Raw genomic sequence first — 24,516 nt, forward strand, 5'->3', positions numbered from 1 at the left:
AAAAACATTCCATTCACCAACGACAGCGTTTCTCTAGCTGGCCTGGTCAATTGTGCTAGAGAATTTCCACTCACGCTCAATGATGACTTCCAGGTTGGGCAGTCACTAGAGGGCGCTCCTGAGCAAGTGCAAATTAATGGGTTCTTTGGAGGTTTTGTGCAGAATCGTAGTTTAGATAAAACAGAATAAAATATTTCAACCTTTGTCATATTTTTTTTGACTCATTCTAGGACTTCTCACAGTAACATTCATGACTTTCATGTGAACTGATTTACTCGGCCAGCAGGCAGAGCGGCTCGCCAATTAATCAGCACTAGTCCTGCAGCCCAAAACCTCTTTGCTGTAGAAAACCAGAGATAATGCCAAGTTATATTTGTTTTTTTAAATGGAATAAATCCTACTTTCTGAAAATTGAAAGGAGCGTCCCTCAGAAATGAATAGAAACGCTTAAGATTTAGTTTCTAGCCATTAAACTCTATTTACTCCCATTCATTGAAGAAGCTCTCACAGTTCGGGGTTCCCATAAATTGGCTCTGTTTGCGGTCTGGATGTTAAAGGAGTACAGACTAGAGGAATTTGAGGGCAGGTTTAAAAGCCAACATAACTGGCAAAATACAGCACCCGAAGTATAACAGCTTGTCCCCAGACTTGTATTCTTGTTGCAAGATCACAAGAGACATGGCCCACCTGAGATCATCCCATAATTGCAGCTGTTTCTAGCAACAGACCCATATGATACGTTGAAAATGTTACATCCTTCATGTGTGCCTTTTATTGAATCTGGTTTGCATATAAGGAAGAGCAGACAAGCACAGCGTTTTCTCATTAACAGCTTCACTCAGTAATCACTTCTTCTTTCTGAGAACACAAGGACACACAGGAGGCTGTCGCCCATGGCTTTAGAAATAATCTCAATAAAATAAAGTATAAAACTCAGGCGGCAGTAACGTCCCCTTTATTCTGCATCCTAACGTCTGTCTCTCTCAGACACACCCACTACCCTGCCCACATACACACCCACGGACAGACACGTATGTACATTCTGCCAAACTGGACTGGTCAGGACTTCACTTTTGAGCCACTTTCTCAAGTCAAAATAGTGCCTTTGTTAATGGTACCTCCTCAATAAATACTTCCAAACCCTGTGTTCTGTCCACATGTAGCAGCGGAGACCATTTCAGTTGTGGGTCCGTGTGAGTAATGCTGGATTTTGTGCAGATGTTCTCTTCAAAATAGAATTAAGGGCCCATTGCCTTCTTACGTTTGTGGTTTTATGTACCAAAAACAATTTGTACACGACCATTTTCCAACATTTCTTTATCCCTTAGATTCATGGGACTGTTCCCTTAAGACTAGCCATGTTTACACATTCAGCCTAATAATCTGTTAATAATCCGACTAATAGCGCAATCGATATAGTCCATGTATACACTTCAATCGGAATAGTCTAGTCTGATTGAGGCCATTTGGAATACAATTTCTATCTGATTGAGTGAGGTGGGTAATTAATGTTCAATAGAAGAATGATAGCTGTGTGAACGCCTGTAGTCCGTTCTGATCATGTGCGTCGTGCCATAGTGAAAGGCGGAGCAGAAACGGGTCTGCAGAGGAGACGAAGCTCACGCTCTGATCTTTAAAAGACGGCGGTGGGACGGACGTCCAGCTTATGCGTCTCAGAACACGACGTCTTCCTCTCGGCCTTCTTTAATAAGGACATGCGAGGTACATTTTTCTGAGACATATTAACAAAATTAAAAGCGCTGCTCACTGCTGCTCATCTCACTCTGACTGGACTCACGTGATGTTCGTTGTCACGATAACATTTACTCCAAGTGGTTCTCCACACATGCATGTCATTTTGAACTAGATTACTTGTAGAGAGCATATAAAGATTTTCATCAGACTGTCGAGTAGAGTGAGCAAAAACACCTCAGTCTGGCTCTGTAATCAGAATGTATTCAATCAGATTGGCAAAAATCTTTGCCTGTAAACAGCCAGTGACATGCAAATTACTTATATTCTGATTGGCTGAACGCACATCATTTAAGGGGAAGGCTGGGCTGACACACAATAACTTAAGTGTGAATGGGCGGGGCTAAACGGCTGTAGGCTGTATTAGCAGAAAAGTGTAAATACACCACCCGATGGCCACTGGGATTGGCTCCAGCACCCCCCGCCCCCCTGAGGGAGAAGCGGCTTAGAAAGTGTGTGTGTGTTGGATTTAGTGACAACAAGCTAAAAACGAACTATAGAGTGAACGGTATGTTTTTTAAATGACAATGTTTACCTACAGCAAACTCAAAAAAACCAAAGAGCAAAATATACGTTTCCATGCTATGGGCCCTTTAAAATGCATCACAAAGCATCTTTAAAATAAAATAAAATCTGGGCAGTGTGATTTACTCGTGCAAGCACTAGACTAAATACTAAATACAAATAAACAATACAGTAATAAGCATCGAGAATTTATCAATAGTTACAGTCTCTATGAGAGATCTGGGAATAGTTAAGGTAACATACCAATAAAAATCAAATCATTTCATTACTGTTTATTTGTATTAAATCTAATAGTGTTTTTCCAAGAAAATAAAGCTTCACTGCCCAAACAAACAGCCTCAGATATCATTTTTTTCAGGTGGCCTCAGTCTTACATAGTCCAGCGTATAGCGTTCATAACCGTATGTACACAAATCCAGCATTACTCAAACACTCGCCCGTGTCCTCATCCAGCTCCACATCAAGAACAGTCCATAAGGAGAGTTCCAGTCCTCATTGGTCCACTGAAGTCCTCGCTTTACACAGATTGCCGCAGGCAGATCAGGCGAAGCAGTTGCTGTGTGGTCGTCGTGGCGACGTGAGGCATTTACTGGGGTTGTCCATGGACAGTTTGGCATCGTGGACAAAGGCATTCGGGGGTGTCCGATGTGTAGCGGCGACACCGAGGACAGCGGGAGAGAGAGATGGGGACCGCTGCTATAGTGTATGCACTGTCCTCACGGATAACGCCACCTACAGGATGAAAACAGATGAAGGGCATCAGACATGTTAATGGTGGCAGGTCATTTTTAAGTGGCTGTAAAATGCATTACTAGTCCGGGCACATTAATGTACAGCTGGGCACATTTCCGGATTTGAACGTTCCTGTTTATTTGTTCTGACAGCAATTTAGTGTTTAGTGTCTGACCCTCCAGGTTGATGAGGAAGCTCCCGTTGTTGGTGATGGTGTCAGAGGGTAAGTCCCTGGGCAGCGCGCTGGTCAGCGTGGTGCGAGATGCCATCATCAGCTCCGTCAGCTGAGACGAGGTAGAGGTGGGCTCCTCCTGCAGAGACTGGTAGATGGAAGGGCAAAGAGGAGGAGGATGAAAGTTTTGACTGAATTTAAACCTATACAGTCCTAGTTTGGGCATCTGTGATGCTTTATTGATCAGTTTTCCACGGAGCAAAAACTAACGATCTACGTCTTTTAGTGTTACCTCCATGAGCTCGAAGAGAAGGCCGGGTTCAACGGCGATAGTGAGATCATATTCCACTGCGTTGCGTCCTGGGATTGAGGATAGGAAAGAGTCTCTGATAGCACACGCCCCCTCAACTGCCTCCTCCAATCCTGGCTTCCGCCACACTGAACTGCTTTTAATCCAGCCGCTCCGGAAAAGCGTCTCACCGTCTACACAGACAGAGAGAACACAGAGTAGAATTTATAGATGTAAGAAATGGGGAATTCCACCAAATGTAAAGAAATCAGACTGTAGGTTTCTCTACAATGAACCATTTCACAGCAAACCAGTCTGAGTGACTGTTTACATTGGAACGGTGGAATTATGCAATTTTTGAAAGATTCATGGAAATACACTTTAAATATGTAATTTTCTCACATTTGCTCTGCTTAATGTCCCGGGGGGGAGGGGGGTTGGGGGGAGTGTACGTTCAGTAGCCCATATCTTGGTGCACAATTTATGCTAAGAATGGTCCTCTATCTAAATGATGTGGTCAACAGTGGCCCTGTGGTCAGAAACTGACCAGTGATGAAAGGCAACAGAGGGTAGGTATCAAACTGTGCAGCTACAGATGGGCTAGTCTGTAACTCTGTACTTATAAGGTAGTTGGAGCTCTTGTAATGGCAAGTGAGTGCATATACAAGGGCAATTTTTGGTCAATGTATGTCTGCGTATATACCATCATGCCCAGGTGCGTGCTGGTACACCTCTTCGGCCAGGTGAGGCAGGATGGGTGCGATGGACCGTGTCACACCGTCCAGAATCTCCTCTAGAGCCGTCTGACATGACCTCCTTCCCACAGAGTTCTCTGCATCACAATACAGCCTGACAATGAGGGAAAAAAACAAGTCAGAGCAGCTCTGTGCTTAGAAACCTAGTCTTAGAAACCTAACGGGGCCCCATGCCAAAACAAAATGATTATGGTGGACAACTGGCCAAACTGACCAAAAATGGCCCGGGGCAGCCATCGACAAATCTACAAATTGCAGAGATTTGGTGGTATGCCTTTAAGTCTAGATGAATCAGGCTGGTTGTGATTGTCTAGTGAGACATGAGAGCAGCTGCCCACCTGTCTTTGATGATGCTGAAATAAAAGTTAGACAGGTCTCTGGTGATGAAGGCCTGGAGAAGACGGATCACTCGACCACAGTCAAACTCATTGTAGGCATCGGTCACCTAACACACAAACGCCTATTTTGGTTATTATGCAATATTTCTTTTCTCTTTATCTCTTCTTGTTAAAGCACAAAGTTGCCATACAACCCAGGAATATTTTGCTATAATTGTAAACCAAAGCTTACCTTGATGCTGTATTCCCTGAGCAGGTGCAGCAGGTACTGGTCGATGTAGTACATGTCCTTGGAATCAACAGTTTGAGTGCGAGGGTCAAAACCTTGCAGGTTCCCCAGCAAGAACCTCAGAGTGTTCCTCAGCTAAAGAGAGAAGCAGCTTATGAGAAACTATTTTCCAACAATATCTATAATGTACTTCCAAAAAAAATGAAATCAGGCTGATCCTGACAGGTTTTTGAATATACACTATATTTCCAAAAGTATTCAGTCACCCATCCAAATCATTGAATTCAGGTGTTCCAATCACTTCCATGGCCACAGGTCTATAAAGCCGAGCCCCTAGGCCTGCAGACTGCTTCTACAGACATTAGTGAAAGAATGGGTCGATCTCAGGAGCTCAGTGAACTCCAGCGTGGGGGGATTATGGTTTGGGGTTGTTTTTTTAGTAGTTGTGCTCTGTAGAAAATTCTACAGACATTCCTGAACCACTGCATTACACAGTTTGGTGTTTTCACTGCTTAGACGTCCGATTCATCTCATCAAGTGTTTGCTAATTAGCTGTTAAGTTAAATCAACTGTGTTGGGACATGTTAGAGTTGTTACTCCCCTCCCTCAGGACATGGGTGTATAGCCCAGCTCTGAACCCCATCCCTTGCTGTTGTGGGTGTCAGACCTTGTTAACGCTCTCTCTGGCCGAGTTCAGTGCTTTAGGGCCAATCTGGACTTCAGAGAACACATTGGACTCTGCGACCCACCACCTCAACACGTCCGCACCATAAGCAGGAGATGCTGCCAGGTCCTGTGAGAGAGAGAAATATGACTGCGAGAATAAATGATGGATCCACATGGAATCTCAAAATTTCAACAGGTTTCAGTTCAGTTTGATCATTTTTACAATTTTAAAGTAGCAATTTTAAGAATATATTTGGATTGCTGGATGTATGAATAGATTGATGGCTAGATCAGATGAAGGACGATTTGCTGGACTGATGGATGGACATATAGACTGAAGAATGAATGGATGATCGATTGATAAGACCGATAAACTGATGCACGTACATCTGAACACACAGTATGAATGACTGATTGATGGATGAACTGAACGAGTGTTGGACGGATGATTTTAGGCACGGTGACATACCGGTCCTCCGTGGATGACGATGTCAGGGTCCACCACGTTTCCCAGAGACTTGGACATCTTCTCTCTTTTCTCACTGACCGCAAAGCCGTGGACTACCAGTGCCCTGATGAACACACACGAGGTGAGCGCGTAAGCAGGCGTGTCATTACAGGACTTCTCTGATGTGCACACAGGTGTAATATTTGATCAGACAGTGAGCTCCACAATGAATAATATTTACACTATGAACAGCTTAAAGAACCTCCACCCAAATCTTTAACAGACTGGGCCACATTGCCGCAGGTCGATTTCAGTTCCACATATTATTAAAGCGTCTCACATTGTAATTGAAATGTCAAATTCAATGCGTCTTTTGCTGTTCACACTGACAGAGAACACATCTGTGTCACATATGAAGAATTGGGCCACTTTTACCCACTGTGTACCCACAAAAATCAACTCTGAAGCAGTCGTAGTTTCAGTTTGTTGTATTTGTTTCCTCCCAACTTCAACATAAATCATCAGTGGGCAGTTTGCCTAGTCTTTAAACCTTTTAACCTCACTCCAGAAACCACTGCGGCTCCACTGAAGGACACAAGCAAGCAGATGTAGTAATGGCTGAAAGCCCCTTTAACATCCCCCACTCACACATACTCACTTGTAAGGTGCTTTGTTACGCACAGCCACGCTAGTTAGGAGAGAAGACTGGAACCAGCCACCAAGCTGATCTTTCCCCTCCACATACACATCTGCACGCGGGTCAGCCTCTGAGAGAGAGAGAGAGAGAGAGAGAGAGAGAGAGAGAGAGAGAGAGAGAGAGAGAGAGAGAGAGAGAGAGAGACAGAGAGAGAGAGAGAGAGAGAGAGAGAGAGAGAGAGAGAGAGAGAGAGAGAGAGAGAGAGAGAGAGAGAGAGAGAGAGAGAGAGACAGAGAGAGAGAGAGAGAGAGAGAGAGAGAGAGAGACAGAGAGAGAGAGAGAGAGAATGAGAGAGAGAGAGAGAATGAGAGAGAGAGAGAGAATGAGAGAGAGAGAGAGAGAGAGAGAGAGAGAGAGAGAGAGAGAGAGAGAGAGAGAGAGAGAGAGAGAGAGAGAATGAGAGAGAGAGAGAGAGAGAATGAGAGAGAGAGAGAGAATGAGAGAGAGAGAGAGAGAGAGAGAGAGAGAGAGAGAGAGAGAGAGAGAGAGAGATTAACGGAGTTAGCGACTGATACCTGATCACTGCAAGTCGTTTTTCATTTCCTCTCCAGAACAAATCAGCCCTGAGGAGGAACACGATTGAGCAGCTCATGTAGATCAGCAGACAAACAGACAGCAATCAGTACAAAGCTGTACAAGCCTAATTAAGAAAAGGCAAGAGGCCAGAACGAGGAAGCAGGGAAAATCCTCAAGCGCTTTGGGTCAAGAAACAGAAATGTTAACTTCAGGAAAACAAACTTTAAAAGGTACGCTAAGCAATAGTTTCGCTTCTACTGGTTCTGTCTGTGGAATATTCTGCTTATCGTACCTTTAAAGGCATCTAACCACATGCTTCCATGCAGAAGTCAAGAGACGAGAGAAAAACAGATGCAGATTTGACGAGTCTGTGTTTAGTGAATTAGTTGATGGATCATTCAAGACACAGTGACTGAGGTTTTTTTTAGTCGATATTAAAAACCTTGTTTTGTTGCACTGGAGAGGCCGAACCACCCTCGTTTAGTCTTTGTAGATGAAGCTCTGTCATCTTCCTCTCCCACTGAAGACACAAATATATGAATTTGCCACGTTTGTCTGGAAGCTTCAGTTAAAACTCAGCGACCAATTTATCAGAAACACCCCCTTACAGGTATACAGTAGCTCAACTACAGTAATGTGTGCTAGTCATCCGTCAGACCTTCGTTAACGGTCACAGGCCGCAGAGTCGCTCTCGGGTGGATATTTTTGGGTGGTGGTCCACTCTCAACCTAGCAGTCACACTGAGCTGTGTAAAAACTCCAGCAACACCGCTGTGTATGATACACTCATACCAGCAGCACAGACACTGCCACTGCCTGCAGTGAGAATGAAACTGACCAACAGATCTACAGGCTGCAGTCTGTTATTATGCACATACACTATACGCCCAAAAGTACTGGCTCGTCTACCTTCACCCACATATGAACTTGAGTGACATGCCAGTCTTAATCCATAGGGTTTAATATGATGTCGGCCCACCCTTTGGAGCTATAACAGCTTCAACTCTTCTGGGAAGGCTTTCTATAAGGGTTAGGATTGAGTTTATGGGAATTTCTGACCGTTCGTCCAGAAGCACATTTGTGAGGTCAGACACTGATGTTGGACGAGAAGGCCTGGCTCACAGTCTCTAATTCATCCCAAAGGTGTTCTATCAGGTTGAGGTCAGGACTCTGTGCAGGCCAGTCAAGTTCTTCCACACCAAACTGGCTCATCCGTGTCTTTATGGACCTGCTTTGTGCACTGGTGCGCAGTCATGTTGGAGCAGGAAGGGGCCGTCCCCAAACTGTTCCCACAAAGGTGGGAGCATGAAATTGTTCAAAATCTCTTGGTGCTGAAGCATTAAGAGTTCCTTTCACTGGAACTAAGGGGCCGAGCCCAACTCCTGAAAAACAACCCCACACCATGATCCCCCCTCCACCAAACTTTACACTTGGCACAATGCAGTCAGACAAGTACCGTCTCCTGGCAACCGCCAAACCCAGACTCATCCATCGGATTTCCAGATGAAGAAGTGTGATTTGTCACTCTAGAGAACACGTCTCTGCTGCTCTAGAGTCCAGTGGCAGTGATTTGGATGGGTGAGTGAATATTTTTTTTGAAGTATAGTGACAAAAGCTGAAGGCAAAACTGACTCACCCTGTAGAACAGCAGCCCAGGACGTTCCACTGTCAAACCAGATGTCCAGTACGTCTTCCCCACGCTCATAATCCGTCACTGCACCTGCTTTACTCTGAAACACACACAAATCACGGATTCGTTTAAATGATTTATTTACTTTATATCCATTACCCCAAAGAGAAAAACATTCAGTTCAGTTTTGTTCATGGAACATTGTAAAACAGACATACTATCCCAAAGCAGCTCTCTCTGAGGAAGACACTGACAGGAGAACCACTGAGAAGAACCAAGTTTCAGAAGGAGAAATTCCACAAGATCATGAGGAAGAACCACTAAGAGGAACCAAGATGTAGGAGGAGAAACTCCACAAGAACATGAGGAAAAACCACTGAGAGGAACCAAGACTCGAGAGTCAAAGTGAAATCATGACTTCTGACACACATCTACCCACACCCACACACACACACACACACACACACACACACAACCTTGCAGCTCCATGTTTACCTTCTTGAGCACATCTGGAGGAAGTAGCGTTTCTAGAGGCTCCTCCCACCAGCTGTCACTTCCTTTCTCCGCAAATACCTTGGCTATGTGAGCCACTGTGTGCCTGTCAATCACATAAGCAATAATGAAGTTTCTCCAAAGAGCTGCAAACAAAATTACACGTCTGCGTTTATACAGTACTGAGCAAAACTCAGAGAATCCACTGTGCAAAAGCCACAGACAATAAACGTTTTATTTCATTTTGTGAAAACAACCCTTAAGTAAAGGTTTTTCAGGAGATATTTCTGAGGAAATTAGATATAAGATAATCCACTTACATAAAAAAGGAGAAAGTCAATGAAAACCAAGTGAAATAACAGCTGTGCTGGAAAACCTGACAGACCACCAAAACTGTCCCCCCATTCCACGGTGAGAAAACAACACCATGGGCTGCCAAGAAGCCCTCACTGAGAAAAGGAAATAACTAACTGCAGGTGTTTAATTGATCCAACACCTCAGAGTCCAGACGTCAGCATCACTGACAGAGCTGATGTACTTGGTGATTAGAGCTGCTATTATATGAACAAATATATTTGCAATTATTTCACTACATATTATTATTTGGCCTTCAAGCTGGTAAACCCTCAAAGTGACATGGTGGAAGACTGGCCAGCATTCATTCTGACCAAAATTATTGATGCTTGTTGTATCATGAAATTTCAGTGTTTGTTGGAGGCTCATGTTCTTCATGACTTCTGTGAAACAAGCAGTGCAAAAGCCAATATGGAGAAAACAGAATATCTGCACACCCAGTACACAAGTGTGTGTGGAGTTCATGTGAGCAGTACTTGTTTATGAGTGGCTGTCTCGTCTCTTTGTGGTAGAACACAGGTATAGGAACGCCCCAGCTCCTCTGGCGGGAGATACACCAGTACGTCCGTCTGTCCAGCATGGCTAAGAGACTGGCCCTCGCGGACTCCGGCATTACCCGCACCTTCTGCAGCACTTCCTTTTTCACAAAACACAATATGAATCGTGACACTCAGTTTTTCTGAGATTTAAAACATTAGAACAGACAAAAAAAAAATAGTGCCATATTTTTTTTGGTGTCAGTCTTCAGCGATAAAGTTCTACGTTAACTCCAGTGTTTACTGTGAAAGCTGAGTTAGAACTGTGAGTTATAATGATTTTACAGTAAAGGAGGATTATCATTATATTTAACCTAGAAATCTAGTTCTGCTGTGGAGCCGCAGCAGCTCTGCAGCAGTGGAGACATCATTCAGGCCTGATTCTCACCCCAGACAGAGCCAGGGTCACTGAGAATTTTGATGCTGAAGTTTAAAGGACTCTGAATGTCATATCTGGAAATATCTTGGGGAAATGTTTAAACTGGTGCAGTAGCATTTTAACGGTTAATAATGCTTTGCACAAAATTGGTTTGTACCAGTTGTTCTTTCGATTTTTGTTAGGAAAAACCTGGAATGACTTTGCCTTTAGTCAAAATTTTTGTTGGATATCACGCCTTTGGTTGTGTGATTGTTGGTTACACTTTGGCCCAATCCCATTTGTTCTTTTTACCCCTACACCTTGTTTACAAGTGTGACCCTGAGCCCCTTGGAAATGAGTTACAAGGGGCAGTGGTTGGAATCTTGCCCTACGAACCTGGGACCCTCAAATAAAGAAGAGCTTTGCTTCATTAACAGCTACTAGCGCTGCTCTGTAGGCGACCCTGCCCGTCTGCAGGGACAGCAGAGGAGGGTCAAGTTCAGCTCCTTACTGCTGAACTCAATTCCAAAGAGAGGGGGACAATTATTTCTTATCGCCCACCGTTAATTATTTGGTAATACGAAGCTGAAGTCAGATATTCTCCAGCTTCTTGTTAGAATTTTCCCGTTCCACCTTAAATGGAGCAGCGGTTACATTCTGGCGCTTCAGGCATCAGAACTGCAGGACTATTTAAGGTGGAACGGGAAACGACATTAAACTAACATAATACAGTGGTTATCAGAATTGACTTACATTAGTGGGTTTCTTTAGTCACCTGCACAGCGATCTTGCCGTTGTTTTTTTTTCTTTTTCTCATAACACTTTGTTTTTAGTGAGCTTCTGAAAAGCCTCTGTTTGGAGGGCCCCAACTCTTCGCCTTACCCCACTATCTCAACTAAAATTGGGACACCCTACCCCTAGATGTGAACGCTCAAAACAGAGGGCTAAGGGCTCAGTGGTAGGGCTGAGGGGTGAAATGGGATCGGGCCTTAAACTTAAAAGCTTTTCAGTGGCACAGGATTAAATGCAGTGTCTTGTTCACACCATCAGTTGGGCTTGTTTGGTGTGTCAGGTGGAGATTCACAAACATTGACAATCGCGCTTTGAAAATCAAAAGTAGCCACTACTTTCTCTGGAAAAGTAGTTAAATTTAGGAAAGTAGCTAACTACAAATTTTTCAGTAGCCACCCCAACCCTGCATACTGACCACCCCTAGCTTGTGCTACTGGCATCCATCTGCTATTGACTGTGAGCAGCACACTGTCTGGAAATCAGCCTGAACCATTTTTCATTTCTGAGGGAATCATTCCAGTTTTACCCCAAATATAGTTTGCTTCTTTAGTTTTGCACTGGAGCTGCTATAATTATTAACATACACTCACCGACCATTTTATTAGGTGCTAGTAAAAGGTTGGACCTTCAGAACTGCCTTAATTCTTTGTGGCAAACTTTCAACAAGGTGTTGGAAACGTTCCTCAGAGATTCTGGTTGGTTATTTGAGTTCCTGTTGTCTTTCTATCATCTGGAACCAGTCTGCCCATTCTCCTCTGACCGCTCACATCAACAAGGCATTTTCATCCACACAACTGACCGCTCACTGGATATTTCCTCTTTTTTGGACCGTTCTCTGTAAACCCTAGAGATGGCTGTGTGTGAAAATCCCAGCAGATCAGCAGTTTCTGAAATACTCAGACCAGCCCGTCTGGCACCAACAACCACGCCACGTTCAAAGTCCCTTAAATCCCCTTTCTTCCCCGTTCTGATGCTCGGTCTGCACTTCAGCAAGTTGTCTTGACCACCTCTACATGCCTAAATGCAGTGAGTTGCAGCCGTGTGATTGGCTGATTAGCTATTTGAGTTAACAAGCAATTGAACATGTACCTAATAAAGTGGCCAGTGAGTGTAGATTACAAAAAAGGAGAGTTATAGGGAAAGCCTAATGTCACCAGCAATGGGCCTCGTTCACCAACATCCTTTTTTCTCAGATTTGTTAAGAAAGTTCCTCAGAAAACGTCGACGTCAGATTCATGAGGTCAACTTTTTTCTTAAATTCTTCAACCACAGAACTGCCCACACCTTCGTGCTCTGAAGTGTGTGTAGATTCTGTTCTTACCGGAGAACAAATCCAAATAAGAAAACACTGGTAAAAGTTGGAGTCTTTGTGAAAACTGCACGATAACTTTTTAAGAAGAAATTTCTTGGTTGGTGAACGAAGCCCAGTGCCGTTATCATCCATTATTAGCAACATTAGTAAGTCTGAGTGCTGGATCGTGGGGTCACCTTGGCCTTGTCTTTGAGGTTGGCTGTGTTTATGAACCATTGTTTGCTGGCTCTGATGACCACTGGCTTCTTACTCCTCCAGTCGTACGGGTAACTGTGCACACACTCCTCCTCTTTCACCAGCGCGGCGGCAGCACGCAGCATAGATATAACTAACACACACACACACACACACACACACACACACACACACACACGTCTGTCAGTAAATACAGTGGAATATCACTCCAACATTAATACGTTTTGCAGCTATATAACTAAGCGTATTGGTTCAGTGTTGGCACTCATGCCTTAGACACTGCCGTCCTACATCAGCTAAGACTGTGTAGAATGACCCCAAGCTTGACCACATTAAACTGATCATTATTCAGTTTTCTTCCCCCCCAAATGAAGTCAGACCAGAAGCAAACTTATGTGTTTTGACAGAACATCTACATTTGGGGTACGACTACTGCTAAGCTTAAATTCATCTGTTTTCTGTAAATTAAACTCCAGGTTCTTTTTCCATCAACACCAGCAGATCCTTTTTTCCAGGCCCAATGAGAAACTCCATCAATTTTTCAAATTTGCTGTATAATTTAATGGTTAAGATGTAGGCAAAGTCACCCAGAGTGGTTGGCTGCGGAACGCTCCGTTCTAGAGAAGCTTGCAGAGTCCGAATTATTCACAGTGGTGTTGATAGGAACCAAACGTCCACCTCCCTAGCAGAAGGTATTACATGAAATGGTTATGAATATACAGCCTGATCTCTGAGACATTGGTAGTTTTGTGACGAAGTTATTGGTCTAAAATGTACTGTAATCCATTATTCATGGTGGAGGGAAAGATGAAGGCTGTTCCAAGGCAAAATAATCCCCAAAGAGTTATTTTTCAGGTCAATCGCTAAGAAGGCAAGTGTAGGATTACTAGTGGTTTTGGATAGTAAACAAAAATGCTATATTTTCATTGTAGACATCAGGACCCCTGGTTCCTATCACCACCACTGTAAAGAGACCAGAGTTGGTAAGTTTCTCTGCAAATGAACCATTTCAATATTGAAATATTGGTAGAATTCTCCTTTAAGGCTTGAATGCAGAGTGCCAAACTGCCAAATACGTTCCTCTTTATTATGTTAAACCTCTTTAATTAGATCTTGCAGCTCTTGTGACTCAATTTCCATATACATTTAATTCTGTAACTTCTGTCAATCATGTAAATTTCATTCTTTTTTGCCAAATAATTTATTTAAGTTCAGAGGTTTCCTCCCCCCCATCTCTAACCTGTAGCAGTGCCTTCCTTAAGCACGCACTGCCCCTGTAGTTCAGCACCAGCCAGCTCTGTAAACCTCCCCTCCTCATCTACTATACACTCCTGCAGAGAGCGAGAGAGAGAGAGAGCGAGAGAGCGCGAGAGAGAGAGAGAGAGAGCGAGAGAGAGAGCGAGAGAGAGAGAGAGAGAGAGAGCGAGAGAGAGAGCGAGAGCGAGAGCGAGAGCGAGAGCGAGAGCGAGAGCGAGAGAGAGAGAGAGAGAGAGAGAGAGAGAGAGAGAGAAGGGCAGAGGAGAAGGGTCAGGATATGGGCTACTCCTACTCAAAAATCACCTCATTACAATTACTGTGGTTTGAGAGACTCACCACAGGCAGGTTGAAGTGAGTGGCCACGCTGTAGTCCTCCATGCCGTGGGCAGGAGCAGTGTGGACCAATCCGGTACCTTTGGCCATGGTCACATGATTAGCTGGCAATAGTGGCACCTCTTTGCCAGAGATGGTGGGATGCTGGCAGACTCCACCCTCCAGATCAGACCCTAGACAGAAAGTAGAATGAGAGAGAGCGAGAGCGAGAGCGAGAGCGAGAGAGATGTTACTGTGTCTTTAAAACTGATATATGTAAATGTCCTCAGACCTGGCTGACTCCTTCAACTATTAAATAAAGCATGCCATGTCCAAAGTCCAGGCTGATACGTCTGGAAGAAAGTATTAATGGGGAGTTCAACCAATTTTTCTAAATGTCTGCATTATGGTTAAATGGTTGAGATGTACACAAAGTCATTCTGAGTGTTTTGGTGTGAAATGCTTACCGAGTCAGAATTGTTTACAGTGGTGGTGATAGGAACGAGACGTCTGAAGAGTTTAAGGTCTCTAAAAGCTCCATCGCAGAAGGTTATGACACAAAATAGTAATGAAAATGTTGCCTGATGCCAAAGATATTACTCTGTAATACTTCTGACCAGCTAGTGGGCTAAAATATTTTAATTCCTTCATGGCAGAGAGGCACATGCAGGGTGTTGTGAGGCAGAAAAGTAGCCCAAAAACATTATTTCCTTGGATTGGCTACTACATTACCATCATTAAACTGTACATATAAACATTTGTGTGAGTTCACTGGTCATTTTGTATACCAAGTCAACAAGTTTCTTTACATAAAAAGTACTTCACAGTAAGCCAATGGGAATGACTGTTTAAACATCTATGACTGAATTGTGCAGAAATGTTGACTTTTTTAAACAAGCATTTAAGTGACCCTTATTAGTCCCACAAACAGGGAAATTTCACCTCCGCATTTAACCCATCGGTGAAGTGAAACACCCCATACACACTAGTGAGCACACACACACTAGGGGACAGTGAGCACACTTGCCCGGAGCGGTGGACAGCCCTATCCACGGCGCCCGGGGAGCAGTTGGGGGTTAGGTGTCTTGCTCAAGGACACCTCAGTCATGGACTGTCGGAGCTGGGGATCAAACCAGCAACCTTCCGGTCACAGGGCCAGTTCCCTAACCTCCAGCCCACGACTGCATCTAAAAAGTCTCAAGCCTGCCAGAACTTCAATCTCTCCTTTTGGGTGTATGGGTGCTTTGGAAGGCAACAGTGAAACGTTTGCTTCCCGACAGGCATGAACAGCACAACGTTTAATCGTTCTTCTCACTTCTTCCCATCCAGTAACTCACTCATCACATCACTTAAGCCTGAATGGGTAGCGAGGGTGCTGTAGGCCTGACTGGCAGGTCATATGTAAATGTGTTCATGGTTGTCTCATCACAATCATGATGAACTGAAACAGGTTAGTTTCTGTATATATTTTTAACCAATATTTCACTGTTGTTGGAACAAAACCTCATATTTCCGAAATGGTAATTTTATAGGAGAGGAAAAACCTTCTTTACTTTGAATGTAAGTCAATGGGACAAGATGTTTTTCCAAGTAATCCTGGGCAATTTCTTTTGGTCCATTCAGCGTAAAATTTATGCACAAGGTAAAGAGCAACAGGCATTTTTTAATTATGTCAAAAACTGAAAAACGACAAAAATCGAGATACGAGGTTTTGTCGTGAACAACAGCAGTTTCAATTATACATCAAATTTTCATGAATATTTTACCCAAAAATTATGATGTATACCTATGAATGTGGCCAGGCTCTGCATGTCAGTGCCCAGTGCAGAGGTCAGGCTGGCAATTCTCTCAGTGGCCACTAGGAGGAGCTGCTCATTATCTGTTCTCTTCACCAAAGAGTACCTGTGGATACAGATACATTCACTGTGAAAGAAAGTTACTGCAAGGATAACAGTAAGTCTGCATAATGCAGAGCCACAGCTCAGGCGAGGTTATGTGTGTCTGCTGGACTCACTGGGCTTTGGGCATGAAGCAGACGGCCTGGTTAGCCGGTATTGTCCACGGCTGTGTTGTCCACACCAGCACAGATACTTTACCCAAAGCCCCTGAGAGAAACAAAGTATACATCATATTAGAAGTGGTTTTAAAACTTATGCTGGATTTTTATCCTAAAAGTGAATGAAGAAAATGAGAGAGGGGTGGAAATAAAGAGAGAGAGTAAAGTGTACCTAAGCTTGACGCTAGTTTAGATGGCAGTGTGGTCAGGGGGAAAGTAGCGTATACAGCCTTGCTCACATGCTCAGTGTTATACTCCAACTCAGCCTCTGCCAGCGCCGTCCTGCACACAGAGAAATCACCATGGAATCACTGAAATTGCAAAAAATTTCAACAGTGCCTTGCAAAAGTGACACTGACCAGGCGTAACATCATGACCACCTCCTTGTTTCTACGCTCATTGTCCATCTTATCAGCTCCACTTACTGTATAGCTGCACTTTGTAGTTCTACAGTTACAGACTGTAGTCCATCTGTTTCTCTGATACTCTGTTACCCTGTTCTTCAGTGGTCAGGACCCCCATGGTTCAAACCCCTTTAAAGTTGTCAGATTTGCCCAGATTACAAATAACACTGATATTTTGTGCTGGGTCATATCTCTGCTTACAGCTGGCCTGAATGAGAGGGTGGCTAGAAAGAAGCCATTCCTGAAGAAAAAGCACATGGAAGCATGTCTAGTTTTGGCCAGAAAGCATCAGAGTGACCGAGCAAAACCTTATAAAATATGGGTTACGGTTTTGTTGTGAGGTGTATACTGGTATACTTACGCAAGCAGCTGCTTCAAAACTTTACTTCTGAAAGCATTATGGTTTGCAACATAAAATACCGCCTGGAACAATCTGACGGTCATTTGTAATCCAGATACATTCGCTGACTTTTAAGGGGGATGAATACTTTTGCAAGGCCCTGTATACAATTTTCTCCTGCAGTGCTACCTACATGTCTGAAATATACTGGGGGGAGCAGGAGGGGTTCTATTACATACAGATATCTTTTTAGTAAATTGGGTATTCAAATAAGGCAGGCATGGTTTCGAATTTAAACAAACAACAGGGACAAAACTAGATGGAGCACCAAAAAAGTAGCTTTCGCTGTTATGTTCACAATACTTTTAGAGATATCTTCAACGAACTGTGGATTGTTGATATTATCAGCCAAACGGTCTGTTGGCCTTATAGACACCTGGTCTTATGCAGACCAACCAACTGTAGAGTTATCCTACCTGGTTGAAGGAGACCAGAAGACAGGCTTGTAGTCCTGATAAATCAAACCCTGAAAAGTAAGACAGCGTATTGTAACACCAACGTTCAAAAACAAATCCATTTATTTATCATTTATTCTAGGATTATTAAAGCAAAACAACAGATTTTTAAACAATTTTTATGTAGTCAAATCACTGAGACAAACAATGACATTCAGAGGGGTCTCGGATTTGTTTACAGTGGTGGTTATAGGAAACAGAGGTCTCAGTGTCTACAACGCTAATATAGCCATTTTACGTACTACCCAAAATAACCATGATATTGATAAAACCAGTGGGGCATTCTGCCTTGCAATACCCTGCAGGTACAGTACCTCACAAAAGTGAGTACTCCCCTCACATTTCTGCAAATATCTTATATCTTCTCATGAGACGACACTATAGAAATGAACCTTGCATATAACTTAAAGTGGTCAGTGTGCAGCTTGTATAGCCGTGCAGATTTACTGTCCTCTGAAAAGAACTCAACACACAGCCATTAATGTCTGTATAGCTGGCAACACAAGTGAGTCCACCTCACAGTGAATATGTCCAAATTGTTCCCAGTTGTGTCGTTGTCCCTGCCTGGTGTCATGTGAATTGTTAGAGCTTCCTGGTTCCAGGTGTGAATGGGGAGCAGGGCTGTTAAATTTGGTGTTTTAGGTACAATTCGCTCATACTGGCCACTGGACAGCCAACATGGCACCTCATGGCAAAGAACTCTCTGAGGATGTTTTAAAATAGGATTTTAAAATACATTTTAAGCCAAAATCATCTCTCAAAATGAGTGTAAAACAGTGTCTTAGGCATCAGGCAACATATTCATAACCAGTTCCTCAAATAAATTTCTGTAATGTAGCTTTTGGCGTATTAATGCTTTGGACAGCTGGTTTTCATCACTATCACTGTGATCAACTCTGAATCGGTACCTTTCTCAGGAATGGCACGTTTCACATCAAACCACTCTGAATGACTTTGTTTATATGTTCCATTAATTATACAGCAACACTGTTACACTGCAAATTCCTGGCATAAAAGAAATGTATGATATCTATAATTAATATTGAAAATGCAGCACTAATTGAAATGAGTTGCATTGTGTGAGATGTCACCTTGCTGTGCATGTCCTCAAAGACCCGCAGCTGCGCAGCCTCATACTGCCCGTTAAAGGTGTAGTAGCAGTTCTGCCAGTCAGCCATCACACCCCATCGCTGGAACGCCGCCCGCTGACGCGCTATTGCCCCCTCTGCAAACTCTCGTGCTGTGGAGCACAAACACAAAAACAAACAAACAAAGGCAGAGAGAAGGAAAAAAATTAGAGGCACACAGAAGCATCATGTAGAGCAGAGGTCACTAATAGAGCTACTCAGCCAATCAGATGTGTCCATTACGATAAGCACGTAGACTGCAGTGAGTGACGCGCACACAGGCGAGAAACAGCAGTCAGAGAAGAAAGTGAGTCAGAGAGTTATTTCACATGTTGTGCTCTAAAAAGAGGAAACTGACAGTAAATGTTGTTGAAATCTGACTGAACTGGACTTTATTTGATCTGATATTCAGCTGTCGACTGTATAAGATGTTGATATTCCTACTCGGCTACTTCAGTAAACAGTATATGGCGCTGAGTCATGATGCAGGTTAGACATTATGATGTTCTGGACCTTTGCTTGAAGAAATTTTCTCTAACTGGACTATTGAATTTTAAGTAAAGACCCCTGGTGTAGAGTCTATAAATGTGGGTTTCAGTGTAATTTTCGTACATTCAATGAAAAAATAAATAATTATCTTCCAATAACTGTAAACCAAGTCATTGTACAGATGTACGTTTAGTTCAGATGGTTAGTTCACAAGCCTGCAGTAAGACAACAGTTAATCTCAGGTTACTGTCATTTAGTTATACATCATGGTGGTTGGTATACTGAAGTGGGTAACACCTCTGCCTTCTACACTGTAGACTGGGGTTGAATTCCCACCTGGGTAAACACCCTGCACTATACCAATAAGAGTCCTTGGGCAAGACTCCTAACACCACCTTCACCTACCTGTATAAAATGGTCAAATTGTAAGATGGATAAGACCATCTGCCAAATGCACTAAATGTAATGTAAATGTACATTATTACATAGTTGTGTCAGGAGTTACACTTGCATTCAAATTACATGCTGTATTAACAGGTTCAAGTCCAGGTAATAAAATGACAAAATATGGCACAAAGTTCTGCAAAACAAATCTCTTTGACTCATAATATAATAGCTAAATAGCTAAACATCATACATAAGGATATTATAAGTTTAAAATGCATATTTTGGACAGAATTTCTTCACTTCTTCCACTTCTACAAGTCAGAAACCTTTTTTTAAATTAAGTTCTCGAGAAAAATACAAAGCACAAAAAAGCGCAGCCATTAAGCACAAATTCTTCATTTTCCAGTGTCAGAAAAAAGCAGAAAACAGAAGCCCAACAACAAAATACGTACATGTCTTTTCCAGGTTTAGTGCGGCCACTCTTTACCTTTATTATACCTTCTACTCTTTTCAGCAGACCTGCTTAGATTTTCAAAGAAATCTGCAGGGATATTTTTCACACCTACATAGTTCAGTCTTAGAAGTTGGTTGAATTTTCTGCTTCTCACCATCCAAGAACACCCCAAACACATTCAGTGAAGTTGAGGTCTGAAAAATGAACAGTTTGTACTTGAGGGTCGTTTTGACTGGTAAATAAATGAAGAGTGGTCTCTGACTTGCACTGTACTGTGACTAGACAAAACGTAAGAGGAGGTGTTCACACCGTGGGGAGCCTATGAGGCAGCAACAGCAGGGCTGTCTCTGCTGAAAGCAACACATGTACATGTGTGACCCTTCAGCTCCTAACTCCTGACCTTTCTGTCTGATCTGTAGAGGGGTCAATTCTTTGGTCTGCAGCTCCCCCAGGGCCTTCAGCTCGATGGGCAGTCCATGGCAATCCCAGCCCGGGACGTAGTGCACCTTCCTCCCTCTCAGCATTTCAAAACGATTATGGACGTCTTTAAGAATCTGCACAGAACAACATTACAGTGAATACGACTGTAACTGGACATCCAACCTTTTCTCTCCTGACACAGATTCCAATACCTGACTTCACAGGTCTGGCTGAGACCGTGTACCAATCAGCACCAGAAGGAGTTAAGATACTCGTGTGTATTCGAGGCTAATAAAGGCTTTAAATAATAATGTTCTAGGAAGTTTATAAAACTTCACTGTTACAATTTTATCATGACCAAAACGTGGCTGAATAATGTCGTAGTGCTGATAGCGGGACAGTATAAGCTGTCATAAGTTCATAAACCGTTACACTGAATTAGTTCAAACTGCAGTCGATAAAAAAGTAGCAGTAAAAAAAAATAATAAATTCAGAGAACGATTCGTAACAAATAGTATTCAGACCTTAGATATTTACAAAAATGTTATATGGCTTTAATTGAGACAGTAATAAGCACAATATACACAATATTTTCATTTATAGGTTCACTAAATTTTGTGAACTTTTGTTTATTTAATTTTTTTGCACTTATTTCTGACTGCTTTTAACAGGAAGATCAAAGAGTTTCATTTTTAACATTTTGCTTTTCATTGCCACGTTTTCATGTCACTGCCAAAACGCAGAGTTTTAGTGTGTGGGCGGGGCCTTACTTTAGCCACACCCCTGCATTTTAGAGCGGGAAGTGAGACTGCATCCCTGTGCCTCATGGCCCCATGGCGAGCAGATAGATCCCTTTGTTTTGAAGTAAATGTGTCCCAAAGTCTAAAAAGCAGCGCAAAACTGTACGAACTGTCACTACCTATACATATACAGACACACTTACTCATACACACACACTTTCTAAGCCGCTTCGCCCTCAGTAACACTAACACTAAATTGTGTTTTATATAATAATTATTTAATATATAATAATTTTGTGTGTACACCCTCAAAGCTGTTTGCTGGTCATGTACTAGCTAGGGTTTTTGAGTTCTGCTCAAAATGAGCTGAAACTGTCACTGCCGAAACAGTCACTACTGAAACACTTGGTAAAGTGGTCCAGTACGGTTATGGCTGTTCTGTTAGTGATGAACTGAAATGTTCAATCTTTTTGTTGAAATTAAAGGAGGTACAGGGTCACTGAAAGCAAAAGGATTTTAACCCTACTGCCAAAAGTCATTTAAAAGCCCAAAATGTGTTTTCAGCTCTGACTTTGAACCAGTTCAGTAGAATGATCCATACTGATCCAAGCTGGATCGGCGCATCACTACTGGGTAACCAGAACATTCACAACTTAATGCTTCAGTCAGGATCTGCTGAAACAACAGCGCGGCAACCCCAGAATGAATGAGTTCGCTCACAGTCAGCATGTTAACTAGACACGTTTTCCATTGTTGGCACAGAAGCCGGTCATTCCAAAGCCTTGGCAAGACGTCTTAGACTTGAGGCTGAGGAAGAGCCTCAGTTACCTTGTTGAGAGCGTGACCAACATGAGCATCTCCATTAGCATAGGGAGGTCCATCATGAAGACAGAACTCCTTCTTCGCCTTCCTCTCTCTCTGCCAGGCATACAGCTGGTCGAAGGCACATTCCTAGACGACATCATAACAGTTCAGAACATCTGCATCCAAAATAAAATACACTGAAACTTTAGTACTTAGACTTTTCCTGGTATTTCCAGCATTTTGCTGTTGTTGGAACAAAACCTGGTATCTCCATTTGTCATTTTTCTGTTTTTGACATCATTTGAAAGTCCCTGTCGTCCTTTATATCGTGTGTGAATTTCATGATGAATGGACCAAAAGAAATGCCCTAAAATGACTTGGAGAGACGTCTGGTTCCATTGACTTACATTAACAGTAAAGTAGGTTTTTTCCTTCTCCTGCAAAGTTACCATTTTGGAGAGATATGAGGTTTTCTCCCAGCCTCCCCCAGCCTCCCTACCGCCTCTCCCTGCCTCCCCCAGCCTCCCCACTGCCTCCCCCAGCCTCCCCACTGCCTCCCCCAGCCTCCCCACTGCCTCTCCCAGCCTCCCCACCGCCTCTCCCAGCTTCCCCACCGCCTCTCCCTGCCTCCCCCAGCCTCCCCACTGCCTCCCCCAGCCTCCCCACTGCCTCCCCACCGCCTCTCCCTGCCTCTCCACCGCCTCTCCCAGCCTCCCCACCGCCTCTCCCTGCCTCCCCACGCCTCCCCATCGCCTCCCCACGCCTCTCCCTGCCTCCTCTGTACCCGCTGGATCTGCAGCTCCCGCTCCAGCAGCTCCTGGCCGGCGAGCTTCATTGGGAAGCTGGTTCGGGGCAGCAGCACGGTGTGTCGGTGGTTGCCGGCTGGCTGAGCTTCGTCTCCGGGCGGAGCGGCAGCGCGGCCGCGACTCTGGGTGAAGGAGAGAGCGGGCCGGAGCGGAGCCACTCTCCGCAGAGAGAGCCCGCACCGCGCCGCGCCCCCACCGAGCGCCCCTAAGCGCCTCAGCAGCATCAGGACACCGACTTGTCGCCCTAAGCGGAACTCGGAGCGGATAAAACGCGGATTTAGCGTTTAAATCATCACCGGGCGGAAACACGAGGAACTGTTTACACGACCTCTCCGGAGCGGAACGCTACGGTTCTCAGCAATTGTTTCCCCCGGAATCATTGCGATGGTTAACTACGGGCACTGTACGAGGACAGCTGTAATCGAAACGCGTTTTCCGTTTCTAAAGGAGCAGCGCGAGGTGGCGCTGTCGAGCTGCGATCACATTACCACCAGATAACTCGCCGCGCTCTGCGCTGTCCTCCGGGTTTCTCCGACGCTAGAGGGCGCTCCCGGGCGAGTCCGAAAGGAACGGGTCGATATGGAGCCTTTGAGCGAAATCATAGTTTATAAATATTTAAACGCTTTTAGTGTAAAATTATACAGTCATCTCCTGAACCAGCTTAAAACATTTTAACACCGCTGTTATATTTTAAGAGCTTTTAAACTCGAGCTGTAGGAGTTTAAAACGGCGCCTCATGTAGGTGCATGAGGTCAGTGAGCGCGAACAGCCAATGAGCTGCTCCGCTCGCCCATCAATCATCCCGCTCTAGCAGTAAAGCCCGCCCCCTGCTGCCCAAAACCCGTTTGCTGTAGAAAAAAAGGAAACATATCGGCGAGATTTCTTTGTTTTTTTAGTGAAATATTTCCTTCTACTTTCTAAAAGTAAAGGAAAGTTCTGCGCGAGTGACGATAAACTATTTTAACTTGTTTTTTAGCCGTTGAGCTCCATTCACTCCCATACAGTGAGGACTCACTCGCGGGCGCCCTCTGCTGTTCGGCAGTCCTGTTTTAATATAACTGGGGAAATAGGAAGCGGCCTAAGGCACCGTTTTTTTGTTTGTTTGTTTTTTAAAGAAAAGTTAATGACATTACGTTCCCTGCAAAAAATGCGTTCTTTATAATATAATAATTCCCAAAATATAATATCAGACAGCAAGCCCACGTAGGACCAGAGGTGCCCCACGACAGCGCCTACATTAGAGCTTTGTTTTTAGCATCGTCAGTCTGTGCTGAGTTTATTCCTCAGTTGTTCGCTGCAGTCTTTGTAAATGTAGGTTTTACTGTAGGAGGACACTCTGTCTCAGTTTCAGTTTGAGTCACATTTTGAGAGGCGTCACGACTTTATATTTCAATCCAAGATCAGTGTAAACTTCAGTGGCTGCAAAGAGTTTTGCCAACCCAATTGAATACAATCAGATTACAGATTCAGACTGAGGTGTTCATGCTCACTCCACTCAACAATCTGGTGGAAAATCTTCGTTTACATGCTCGCTACAAGTAATCCAATGCGTAATGACGTGCGTGCGGAGAACCGCTTAGAGTGAACGTCACCATGACAGCGAGCATCACGTGAGTCC

The 24,516-nt window shown here is 43.8% G+C and overlaps 1 protein-coding gene across 2 annotated transcripts; it reads right to left on the reverse strand.

Moving 5' to 3' along the window:
* Positions 1-231: 231 nt before the first annotated feature.
* Positions 232-23,266, reverse strand: iars2 (isoleucyl-tRNA synthetase 2, mitochondrial). Of its 2 annotated transcripts, XM_037542256.1 has the most exons (24): positions 22,877-23,266; positions 22,117-22,239; positions 20,529-20,682; positions 18,763-18,911; positions 17,633-17,682; positions 16,585-16,694; positions 16,371-16,461; positions 16,143-16,258; positions 14,381-14,550; positions 14,028-14,118; positions 12,769-12,920; positions 10,071-10,231; positions 9,244-9,346; positions 8,755-8,848; positions 7,562-7,639; positions 6,565-6,673; positions 5,928-6,030; positions 5,460-5,585; positions 4,796-4,927; positions 4,564-4,670; positions 4,174-4,319; positions 3,474-3,664; positions 3,185-3,329; positions 232-3,009 (listed from the first exon to the last, which is right to left on the reverse strand). In XM_037542256.1, exons 1-24 carry the CDS (start codon positions 23,120-23,122, stop codon positions 2,864-2,866), a joined length of 3,093 nt encoding a protein of 1,030 aa, XP_037398153.1. In that variant the 5' UTR covers positions 23,123-23,266; the 3' UTR covers positions 232-2,863. The 2 variants fall into 2 exon arrangements, with proteins under 2 accessions (XP_037398153.1, XP_037398154.1); XM_037542257.1 differs by lacking the exon at positions 7,562-7,639.
* Positions 23,267-24,516: the final 1,250 nt, after the last annotated feature.

This window comes from Pygocentrus nattereri, chromosome 10 (genome assembly GCF_015220715.1).
Source record: "Pygocentrus nattereri isolate fPygNat1 chromosome 10, fPygNat1.pri, whole genome shotgun sequence".
In the NCBI taxonomy this organism is placed as follows: domain Eukaryota; kingdom Metazoa; phylum Chordata; class Actinopteri; order Characiformes; family Serrasalmidae; genus Pygocentrus; species Pygocentrus nattereri.

What these genes read in the sequence shown, in the direction of transcription:
- iars2 (XM_037542256.1), bottom strand. Translation starts at nt 23,122, where the DNA reads ATGCTGCTGAGGCGCTTAGGGGCGCTCGGTGGGGGCGCGGCGCGGTGC. An exon ending in TTGAGGACATGCACAGCAAG is followed by an intron (nt 17,683 to 18,762) that starts GTGACATCTCAC and finishes CTTACTTTTCAG; the next exon opens with GGTTTGATTTATCAGGACTA. An exon ending in CTCCAGATGTGCTCAAGAAG is followed by an intron (nt 8,849 to 9,243) that starts GTAAACATGGAG and finishes TGTGTGTTTCAG; the next exon opens with AGTAAAGCAGGTGCAGTGAC.